A 12,524-nucleotide genomic window follows, 5' to 3' on the forward strand; every position below is an offset into this window, starting at 1 on the left:
AATGAAACTAGAACAGAAACCAGAAAGCATTTGGGATTGGAGCAGATTCAGAGCTATCTACCCATTACTATACTACAGTCCAAACATTTTGCAAATACAGTACATGTGGAGTATAGTAACAGTAATGGGTAGGTGGGGGTGCTCACCATCCACTTACTCAGTGTAGTGTTGCTCTTGGGTGGCTGCCCTTTCCTCTATTCCTACCTTCTTTCCTTGCTCCCTCTTATGCCCTTCTTTCCTTCTTTCTTTCCTCTTCCTTCTGCCTGCGGGTGACTCTACACTAAGTGAGAAGCCAAATGGTTTCCTGTACACCAGGAAACCATTTACTACACTGGGTGGTAAACATATAACCAAACTATGGCGCCTGGTGGTTTAGTGGGTAATTAAGGCGCTCCAATTCGTTTGAGCCGGTGAAGGTTTATATCCAAGTGGTGGTTGGAGTTTACGGCTCGTGTAATACCAATCAGGGATGAGTAAGCCTGGTCACTCTCATCTTAAATGTCAGGACCAACTTGCCTAGCCCCGGGCCCTTTTGCTTCTCATGGGGCAACACAGCAGTAGATGATGTGTGTATGTATAATGTCATGCATATAGAACTCTGAATTTCCTCTCATCCAAAATGATCTCTTATTTCTGAGCTATTTTAATCTCTCGTTTCTGTAAGCAAAGAATCAGTAATGTAAATCAGCAAGCAAAAGCTGACTGATATCAGTAACTGTATCATATCATCATCATCCAGACCTACTTTCCCACCCTACAGCAGGATGAGGAGTAGCAACATCCAGACAGCCCAAATTTGCCCAAATCCAACAGGCCATGTTTCCATTCACTCATCATTCAAGCCCCCAGAATCCTGGCTCTATCTGATATACCAAAAAACTTCATCACATTCTGTAGCTTCACATGCACATATCTGACAGAGTCAATGCAACACTGTCAGGTTTAAAAGAGGTGCCAAATCCCTGATCATGCGCTTCTCCTCACAATTTTCATCCAGCCAGCTCGATCTCTTGTCAGTCCCCTAGCCTCACTGACTTCCAGACCTTTCTTCCTCACACCCTCATCCACCATATCCTTCCACTTTTTCCTTGGCCTACCTCCCCTTCTCCCTCTTTCAAAGTTGCTCAAATATACCTTTTTCACCATCCTGTTGTTATCCATTCTCTCCACATGACCATACCATCTCAGTACACTCTCTTCGATTCTGGTGTCCACAGACTTCCTCACCCTGCATCTTTCACGAATCACATTATTTCGTATCCTATCCAGTATCTGTACTCCACATTCATTCCTCAGCAGTCCCAGCTCCACTGTTCTCATTCCTGACTTTTCATTTTCATGCCACACCACAGTCTCACATCCATATATTAAAGCTGGCACTCTTCATATAAGCCTTGTGCAGCTGCAACACTCAAGCCTCTGTTTCTTATCAAGGCCTTCATTAATCCTCAGTGACATCTCATAAAGAACTGCTTTCATCTGAATTTTTCAACCTACTCCTCAACAGCCTATCCACTACCCTTCCTTCTGTAGTATTACCATCCTACCTTGATGACTTAGAAATATCTTCATAACACTTCAAAACTCATCACTTTTTCCTGCAGCATTAGACACCAGGTACACTGACAAAAAATTTTGATTCTGTCTATAGATGCAGTCAGAACTTTATTTTGGCTACCACCAGATGATCTTATTTTTCGGAAGTGAAGCTCCTAGCAGATACCTGGTTAAAAACTACTTGACCTACAATTTATCTGACAATGAATGCACTGTACCTCCTAGGATGAAAAAAGTCAATAATATTAATGGCTGACATAATTCATGGCAAATAGTATCAAACATCTCTTGTCTCAAAGTACAACCTTCCTTTTTTGAACACTGAAGTAGCACAGAGTTACATAATGCTACATGCTTACAGACAATAAGAATCTCATGAACTGAATGACCAGGAAGATAACTTTCACATCTTACCAGCTGGTTTATGTGTACTGCGCTTCACACCTCCTCTGATGTCAACACGATTGATTTTCCTCACTTCTTCTTGTATACCTGACATAAATGCATCCAGAGGGTCCACTTCATCCTCCTGAAATACCAGTATGTCGATTAATTTTCATATTAGATTAAGAACTATTTAAATCAATCCACTGAACTGTCTAAACTGACCACAGTAGCATATATACAAGATATAATACTACCTTGGGAACAGCAAAAGGTAGTGGTAAGCCTGTGGTAGTGCAGACCAACAATATATTACCAGAAGAGAGAAGTAATAAGTAACTTAAGACAAACAAACGTTATGCACAGAGCAACACACAGCTTGGAAATTTTTCTCCCCCTCTCACACATTTTGGGGGTCATGCTTTAAATGGCACGTGAGGGCACCCACTATCCATTCACTGAATGAAGTGCTGTTATCTTGTGACTACACTGGGTAACAAGTCAAATGCTTTTCTGTAAACCCGGGAAACCATTCACTACACTCAGTTTGGCAAGCATGGTAGCTCAGTGTAGAGCTTGACTCGAGACCACAAGGTCGAGAGTTTGCGGCCTGCCTTCTATGCCCTGCTGGGAGAGGTAGCGCTCTTCTGTCACCCTAACAGGGCTATATGATCAATCTAAGTCTAGCTCGGGGGAATAATCCTTTAATTCCTCACTATACTCCGTGGTAACTACATAACCAAATGATGCTCAGTGGTCTAACACGTTATGGCATTTCAACCGGGTTTCTCAAGGGGTGGCTGGGATTTACGGCTCACATGATGTCATCCAGGGAAGAGTAATGGGGATCATCTTCACCATAAATGTCAGGACTTAGTACTGCAGCTTGGCCCTGGGCCCCTGCGCTTCTGGAGGGGCAAAAGAGGAGCAGATGATGCAGTCTGATGAAATCGGTGTTATACTTTATGGTAACCCACCACTGGTCACATCAATTATGCCACAGGAAACCTACCTACTTACCTACACAGCAGCATTCTCCATGATAGAAAACCTCTTATTACCTCTTAGATTTGATCTGTGGCATGCTAGTGCTTTGTTATCTGAGGGACAAACTGAGCATGGTAGGTGGGACAGAGGTTATCGCCACTGCTAGAATGAAAAATGGATGATGAAATTTTAAAGAACTATTGCCTCCCCTGACCACAAAGGAGCTCTCCTTTCATGCCGAAGCATTCTAAACATAATGTATGTGAAAAGTAGTACCGGTATGCTGTCTAGCAATGAGTCCTGACTGTATGAGAAGTGGATACATGCAGATTGAAATGCATAGAACTGAGAATGTTGAGACAGATAAGTAGGGTCTCTCTGAATGACAACTGAAAACAGTGTGTCACATTTGGTAGGTTGTATATATAACTGTATATGGATGGAGTTATATAAGAACTACAACACAGAGCTGCTGATGTGGCAGTGTCTTTAATGAGAGAGGGCAGGATTTGAAAACTGCCTGTAGTGATGCTTGCTGGTGATACCATTCTATTAAATGAAACTAAGTAGAAGTTGCAAGGCTCAGTGAATTGAATGATTCGGGAAGTGTATGTGAAAAACATAATTTGACAATGAATATAGCAAAAAGTAAAGACAAGGTCTTTGTCATCAGCATCATGATGATCATGATCATCATGACACTGATCATCATATGCTAATGATAATGACAGCTACTGAAATGAGTCACCTCTATAGTGCTAGTGGAGTGCTAAATGATAACTAGCTGAAATAACCAAGGAGATCTGCGAAGACCATGATGTAGAGGTCGATGCAGTAAAAAATACCAGTACATATATAAAAAAATAAACAAAAAGTAAAAATGAGTCATTTCAGAAGGTTCAGCCAAACAAGACAAAGTGTGGGATAGATAACAAGTGAATAAGAATGGCATGGTTGCAAGAAGCAAAGACAGACACCAAAATCAAGTTAAAAGTGTATGTGAGGGAGGGTACTGCATTATGGAAAGAGGGGTCAATACTTATACTAATATCAACAATGTCTATCAAGATTTTTTTCTAGGCCATCCCTTGACTGATGCAGCATCAACCAATAGTCTGACAGACAGTTTGATAAACTTTTAAAAAATACTTTAGTGTATTTTCAGCTTGATGATACCTGATGTGGGTGCATTTTGTGCTGCATTATCATAAATCAGTTATAATATTGATAAAAAATTGTAACCCTTTTTTCATCTGAATAAAAATATTTCTGAGAGCTTTTAACTAGTATCAAAAGTGCCAACTTGAAATATGCATTATTGAACAGTTAACTTGGATTTGTAAGGTGCAGTACAGTAATATGTTTAAGATTTCTTACTTACCTCCTCCTGTCTTTTGTCACCTTCTTTACTTTCTCCCTCTTCTTCTTCCTCATCATCTTCTAAACTCCAGGCTTTTATTGACACCTTGGGGACAGTAGCTCCAAGGGTTCCCTTTTCTGCTTCCTTTTTGGCCGCCTCTAATTCTTTTTTCTTCTTTTCTGCTCTCCATTTTTCAATTCGCTCTCTTCTCTTCTGCATCTCGGCTTCAAGACGCTTTTCAGCTTCTTCCTGAAAGTACAGATTATAGGATTTTTGTAAAGAAAGAAAAATTGTTATGTAAACCTGTGAACAGGTATATAACAGCAATGTACTGTACTACTAGTGTTCTCATCAGTATAGTAAGCAGTGTATACAACCATCTATCCATCACTCAATTCTTTATTCAATTCGTGGCATAGGGACCTAGAGCTAGGCTACTCAGTTCAGACATATGGCAAAAGTGGCCTTATGAGAAAATCAGGGTAGTGAGAAGGATCAGCAAGATGTTTCCCCCTTCAGATCCATTTCCACACCTCTGGTATTATTTTAAAATGACCCACCAACACAAAATATGTACTGTACAAGTACTGGATATTTTAGTCTCGAACACTTCAGGGAAAGCGTTTGCTGAAAAATTTATCTCCAATAAGCATTGTATACACTAAACTTCAAAAATTCCTAACTTTGGTGAATATAAGCAATTAAAGTAAAAATGTTTAAAACAAACAGAACTGTAAGAATGTCACAAATAATGATGTCTCTATACAGTTAAAAAAAAAAAAAAAAAGGTATACTTCATTTACGGAGCATTCTGATCAACTTGTAATGAGATAGCATGAGACTTTCTACAATGAACATCAAACTACAATGTGGTGGCAGGGCTGATGCCTCCAGTACATGACAAGTATGGCAAGGAGGTGAATGGCACTGTTTAGGCTTACGTACAGCCAAGGACAGAAGTTTACTTCACGCTTAAAGCACATTCCTCCCCAACACATCATAATTATAGCTAGTCATCTATAGGCAAGCCCTATGTGTTGAAAAGTGGGTTGGCAGAGGGTTAGTGCCCCTCCCCGTAAAACAACAAACTCAAAGGACAAACAGCCACCCTTTACAGGATTAAGGCGTCTGGCAATTGATAGTTAGATAGACATTGTGCAGTTGCTTACATACCCGGTACTGCTCACTTTGGCCGTAAAATTCTGGAGAAGTCATTGTAAATGTCATAATTTTCATAACAGCTGATTGTCACTCAAAATTCTGGCAATATCTATCTATCTATCTATAGCCAGATGTCATAATCCAATATGAGGTGCTTAAAAAAGCACTATCTTAAGTACTGTACCACATAACAATGGTGCTCTTCTGATAATAATTTTATTTTGGGTGAATACATTACAACACTTCTCCACTTTCTTTATCACCGCATCAGTTCCCAAGTGCAATTTACAATTATAGTAAGCATACAATTAGAATCATGGTCAGTAAAAGAAACCAGATTCAGGCATAACATTATACATCACAGTAAGTAAAAGAGTTACTGTCTTTATCAAATTCAAGCATAACATTATACTGTACATTATGGTAAGTGAAAGAGTTACTACTAGATATCTTTAACAGATTCAAGCACAATATTATGGCATCCCAAATCCGGCAACCACTTACCTTATCAACTTTAGATGGGTCAAAGTCAAGACCAGTCTCTTCTTCCTCTTTGGTGGGCTGAACAGGAGGTTGCTCCACAGGTTTGGGTGGGTTTACAAGCAGCTTAATCTTGGGAGGGGAATGTGTTCGGCTCCTCTTACTTCTTTTCCGGTCTCGCTCCCTATCTCTTTCACGAGACCGACTCCGACTCCGTTTTCGGTCCCTATCATGTGACCTTGACCTTCTGTCCCTCTCCCTATCTCTATCTCTGTCTCTGTCCCTCGACCTTGACCGGTCTCGTGATCTGGAGCGTTTGTCCCGTGATCGTGATCTCCTTCTATCTCTGCTTCGGGATCTGTGACGGTCACGATCACGATCCCGCGAGCGAGACCGCCTGGACCTGCCCCGGTCACGATCACGATCTCTGACAATATAAAACTCTGTCACAATCTCATCTTTTTACTCTCACAGTAACCTACAACAGAGCAGTAGTGTATATAACATTACAGTAGTGCATAATTTCCTTTCAGATGAAATTAAATACACTAGGTGGTGTTCAGCACAAGAAAGGTGTTTAGCACAGGAAAGACAGAGTTCCAGTCGGCTCTACATAACGTCAGCTATAACCTAGTTTTAAGTTTCAGGATTAAGTACTACCCAGGTGGTTTCTGCTGCTAATATTATGTAGTTTCTTGCTGGATCTAAGTCTAAAAAAAAAAAACATCCCTTTCACACCAACCTGGACTGAAACTGCCTTTCCCCATCATGACTGCTGAGTTGTAATAGCTCACTATAGTAATACCGTACACTGTACTAGTCACGATGAAGTGCTATGACAAGGTTGTGAAATAAGCCGCAAAAGGGCAAAACTATGGGCCAAGTTAGTGTAAAATGTGCATAGTTTACATTTTTATTACTATATTATGTTACTGTACTCATTCATTTTCACACATGTGCTTGAAATCCCACCTCTGGAGGGGACCCTCAGATATAATGGACCTGGCTTTCCCCCAGCTGGTCCGCTATAGCTAGGATCTATTGTATAAAAGAATAGGTCAGTATATGAAAGAGGAGACAAGGTCATAAAAACAAAAATTTAATACAGAAAGTGTTCTATCTATCTATTTCCAGATGCCTTAATCCCATAAGGGGTGGCCACAAACAACTCGCCTCCATGTCGCCCTGTCCCCCGCCATTTCACTGCCCTGCTCCCAGCTCACATCCCCCTCTCTCATGTACCTCTCCATTCCATCCCTCCATCTCATCCTTGGCCTCCCCTTCCCTCTCTCCTCCTCCACCTCACTCACATACACTCTCCTCATCATTCTCTCACTCTCCATCCTCTCCATATAGCCAAACCACCTCTTTAGTTTCTCCTAATGCTTCCTATCACATCCACATCCACACGACAATGCTTCTTCACTTCCTCATTTGTCAGTCTGTCTCTCCATGTGACTCCACATGTTTAATACAGAAAGTGTTGCTCACAAAATATTAAATTTTTCATGAAGACTAAACACTCTAGGGGAGTATAAAACATGATCATAAGGAATAACCTAAATAAGGAAGAAAGAGAAAAGCAAAAGTTATTACAGGAGGAGGCTTAAAAAAAAAAAAATATATATATATATATATATATAAAAAAGGAGCACAATTTTTATCCGGAGAGTGAACAATATGAAGGCCAAAAAGTGGTATACAATACAATATATCCATGTAATACATGGATTTGCAGTGCAGTACATGGTGAGGGAACTGACAATTTGTCAAACCTTGAGTACAAGGTACAGTCTCACCAAAAAGTCACCAAACACCTGGGCACAATGGCTGTAAAAATGAACAATGCTTACTGTCATCATGGAATGATTGGCATGCCTGATTATGGAATGACCTACAATGAAGTCATTACACTGATATACAGTTCACTGGTGTATGATACAGTAACTATTGCTGACATATGTACACATGAGGAGAGCTGTTTTCAGGTTTTTCAATCACATATTTCATAATGCACGAAGCTTACAGCGTTCGGATACTTTATGGTGAGACTGTACCTATACATAAAACAGTCAAAGGCAAGCATAATTCAATGTTTTGCCATCCAAATGGTGCTTGCCTTTGTAACAGCTACTACAGTGGGTATCTCTTCCAAAAACTTGGGGAAGGCTGCAGCTGTGTCTGAGTTGACTGCTAAAATGCTGAAGGCTTCAGCAGATACAGGAGTCAGTTTAGTTACTCATTTGATAAATACGATTATATGTGAGTGTGTTGTCCCAGGTGACTGGCTGAAGAGTAAGACTGTAAATAGGTACATGGGCAAGGGTGATGCCCTGGAAAGAGGATTATATAGAGGTATAAAACTTTTGGACCAGATAATGAAGGTAATGGAGAGAGTCCTTGAAGGTAAAATTAGGAAAAGAGTTAATATTGATGCGATGCTGCTTGGATTTATACAAGGCAAAGGAACCACTGATGCCATATTCATTGTCCAACAGCTTCAAGAAAAATATATAGAAAAGAAAAGGGAGCTGGTAGAGTATTTTGTTTTTGTTGATTTGGAGAAGACCTTTGACAGTGTACCTAGGGAGGTGGTGAAGTGGACAATGAGAAAGCCTGGGATTGAGAAATGGCTAGTTAGAGTGGTTATGGCTATGTATGCGGACACTCACATCCAGATGATGGATTATTCCTCCAAGCTAGACCTAGGTAAATCATATAGCCTTTCTAGGGTTACAGGAGAGCGCTACTCCTTCCAGAAAGGGCAGCCACCCGGAAGCGGGGTGAACTCTCAACCTAGCGATCTGGAGTCACACTTTACCACTAAGCTACCCCGCTCCTCACCGCATCCAGGTGAGAGTGAATGGAGATTTGAGTGATGGGTATTCCATGAATGATGGTGTGCATCAGGGGACAGTCTTGTTTGCTATGATGTTTGAGGCTCTCTCATATGACTCCAGAAATGGACTCCTGTGGGAGATGTATTCTGATGACTTGGTGATGACTGCAGAGAATGAATGGGAGGCGGAGGAAATATTTCAGAAGTGGTGAGACAGAATGGAGCACAAGAGTTTGAGAGTAAATGTGGATAAAACAAAAGTGATGATATCTAGGGCTGGTGATGGTACTGTACTGTCAAGGCTGAGGGAGAGTGGCCATGTGTGGCTTGCCACAAGGGTGTGAGAAGTACTGTAACTCCATCTGGTGCAGTATTTGTGATAAGTGAGTGCATATAAGTTGTACACACTGTTATTTGCACCTCATACACAACTCTAATACCAGTGCTGTACTCAGATCCTTAGGTGCTGACTGTCAATAAGTAGTGCAATACTGACCGTGACCTCCGCCGCTCTGGGCTACGGGAACTACTGCGAGACCTCCGCCGCCTGAAAATTAAACACAGCATGTAAAGAGTTACATTCCTGGTATATAGCACTGAAAAATACCAATAACAGCCTGGACATATTTCCTGTAGGCCAGGAAATCATTCACAATGCTGGGTGGTAACCATATAACAAACTCATATGTGTTCCTTGCATGTCAACAAGTGGGTTGGCATAGAGTTAGTGCCCCTCCCCGCAAAACAATGAACTCAGAGACAAACAGCCACCATTTATGGGATTATGGCATCTGGCTATAGGTAGTTAGATAATACTGGGTGATATATATATATATATATATATATATATATATATATATATATATATATATATATATATATATATATATCGAGTCAAATGGTTTCCTGTAAGCCAGGAAACCATTTACAATGCTGGGTGGTAACCATATAACCTAACCATATGTGCTCCCTACGTGTCAACAAGTGGGTTGGTGGAGGCTTAGTGCCCCTCGCCGTAAAACAAATAACTCAAAGTCAAATGGCCACCCCTTACAGGATTATGGCGTCTGGCAATAGACAGAGAGATAGATAGTATATATATATTGACATGATATTTACACTGGCTATAATTACATTTAACACTGGCTATACAGTGATACCTTGATTTTCACACATAACTGGTACTCCGTACTGAACCAAGCGTGTGATTTTCGAAAGCAAAGAACCCATAGGAATATTCTAACTGGTACTGGGCACCCAACTCATAAATGTAAATTTTCCCTTTTACAGCAATCTACAGTATACTCAGCAAATACGTACATACTGTTATGGTAAGTATCAGAAACACACATACGCATGGTTAAATTAATACAAGGTGATGAAACGAGAACAGTAAGGAAGAAACATACCACAGAGACACATGAGATGGGCTTGAGGTAAGAAGTCCTGAAGCTAGGGCGTGGAGAGTTAATGGTCTCCAATACCTGGGATTAACTCCATGAGTAGGGCCTCATCTCTAAATCCCTCAAAGCTGTCAGAAACCACTGACACTGCACATCATTGTTGGCAGAAACCAGCTCAGGTGCACGATAACAATGACTTTTCATCCAAAAAAATGTGCAGCCACACACAAACGCAGATTTTCATCTTAAAGTTACAACAAAAACTGCTACTGGTATAACAAAGTGCACAATAACCAAGGGATCACAGTACACTCAGTCAAAAATGTAAGTAATATTTAAGAAACTACAGTTCTGTGTGACACTATATGGGAATTATATAACGACAATGTATGAAAAGATACTACTGTAATTTTGTTGTATAATGAATATTTACTATAAATTAGTTGCACTGTGGCATGCAGTAAGTCCCTAAGATCATCAGATGTGAAAGTATTACCACTGATAAGTTTTATACAACTAACACTGATACATTATTGTGTACTATGGTATTACTGCATGGTATTACCGTAGCAGTATCACAGTATTAAGGGAGTAGTTTTACTATATTAGTGTAAATCATGCCCATAGCATGGCAGAATTAGTCAGTGCAATCCCACATCATCCATTTCATGTAGCTACTTCAATCAAAATAATGGCCACTATTTAATATAATATTGTCCTACCAGTTTCATGAGACCTCCCCACCCTGTAGATTTTCAGCCAGATGGCTGCCATCTTTCAAATACTGTACACCATTACTATCATTATTAAGTGGTAGGTGGGGGGGGGGCTCACCATCCACTCACTCAATATAGTGTTGCTCTCGGGTGCCTGTCCTATCTTCTCTTCCTTCTTTCTTTCCTCTTCTGTCTTTCTTTCCTTCATTCTTTCCTCTTCCTTCTGTCTACAGGTGACTCTACACAAAGTGACAATCCAAATGGTTTCCTGTACACTGGGAAACCATTTGCTATGCTGGGTGGTAACCATATAACCAAATAATGGCACCTGGTGGTTTTGTGGGTAATTAGGGCATTCTAATCGGACTGAGCCGGTGCAGGTTTATATCCAAGGGATGGTTGGGGTTTATTGCTCATGTAATATCACTCAGGGATGAGTGAGTCTGGTCACTCTCATCTTAAATGTCAGGACCAACTTTACTAGCCACAAGGTCCTGCGCTCCTCATGGGGCAACACTGGATTAGATGATGAATGAATGAATTATTACAGTACACTCTCAATTATCCTTCACTGCAATATGTGGCCCGACGCAATATCTGGCATCTTTCACTCAGCTCTATAAAAGCCGAGCAAAAAGTGCTCACAACTCAGCTGTTCTGCAGATAATACAGTAAAAAGGCTACACACAAACTGCAAGCACAGTAATTTATTCCAACAAAGCAAATGTTCATTTCTGTCAATTATATTTGATCTCTTTGCCAGTGCAAATGCATTCTAAGATGAGGTATAAATTCATCTTTTAACATAATTTGCACTGGGAGAGAAGATAAAATATAGCAGAGAGAAATGATGGTTTGTTTTCGTTTTCGTTTTTAAAGGCTCCAACACGCTTGCATGTGTCGGCCTTGGTCACCTAATGGCGGCTCTCCACGCTGCACGATCCATTGCAGCCTCCCTGTTCAGTCCCTTAACCCTAAGGTCACACTTAATGACCTCGTCCCATGTCTTTCTCGGTCTACCCCTCATAACCCCACCCCCAATATTAACACTTCTCACCTTCCTCACCCAATTATCATCCCCCATCCTCTCCACATGTCCAAACCACCTCAATCTACCTCTCCTCATCACAACACCAATACACTCCAGTCCCATCCTACCTCTCAACTCTTCCATTGTAAACCCAGCCCCTCCAGGCCTTGGACGCAGGGATGCACTGCACATCCACCTAATCATTGTCATTTCTGTACGTCTGAGCCGGCGAATGTCTTCCTCCTTCACTGCCCAGATCTCACTGCCATACAGCATTACACTCCTAACACATGCTGCATACAAAGACCCCTTAGCACGTAGGGAGAGCCCTCTCAATGTCAGGAGAGGCAAGAGCTCCCCGAACTTCTTCCAACCACTTCTCACCCTAGCCACAGAGCTAGCTCCAGCCCCACCTCCAGCACACAACATGTCTCCCAAAAAACAAAACTCTTCCACACACTCAAAAGATTCACCAGCAAGTTCAATCCTTTCACGTCTGACGATCTCCACCTGCTCACCCCGGCACGCCGTACGCATAAAATCAGCATTATCTCGCAGTCTACCTCTGATACCACTACATCTCTTATGCACCCATTTATCACACACA

At 41.1% G+C, this 12,524-nt stretch overlaps 1 protein-coding gene across 2 annotated transcripts in view; it reads right to left on the reverse strand.

Annotated features, from left to right (window-relative positions):
* The window catches only part of Prp5 (pre-mRNA processing factor 5), a 40,568-nt gene that overhangs the window by 25,245 nt on the left and 2,799 nt on the right, over positions 1-12,524 (reverse strand). The window contains exons 2-5 of one of the 2 annotated variants that reach the window (XM_080277950.1): positions 9,265-9,315; positions 5,954-6,356; positions 4,310-4,537; positions 1,972-2,086 (exon numbers count right to left, since the gene is read on the reverse strand). In XM_080277950.1, coding sequence (XP_080134076.1) covers positions 1,972-2,086; positions 4,310-4,537; positions 5,954-6,356; positions 9,265-9,315 — 797 coding nt within the window. Of the gene's footprint in view, positions 1-1,971; positions 2,087-4,309; positions 4,538-5,953; positions 6,357-9,264; positions 9,318-12,524 lie in introns of those variants that run through there. The other variant, XM_080277951.1, reaches the window with a different exon arrangement.

The sequence above is a fragment of the Coenobita brevimanus genome, chromosome 71, assembly GCF_032717465.1.
Source record: "Coenobita brevimanus isolate Jiangsu-jjx chromosome 71, ASM3271746v2, whole genome shotgun sequence".
NCBI classification, from domain to species: Eukaryota; Metazoa; Arthropoda; class Malacostraca; order Decapoda; family Coenobitidae; genus Coenobita; species Coenobita brevimanus.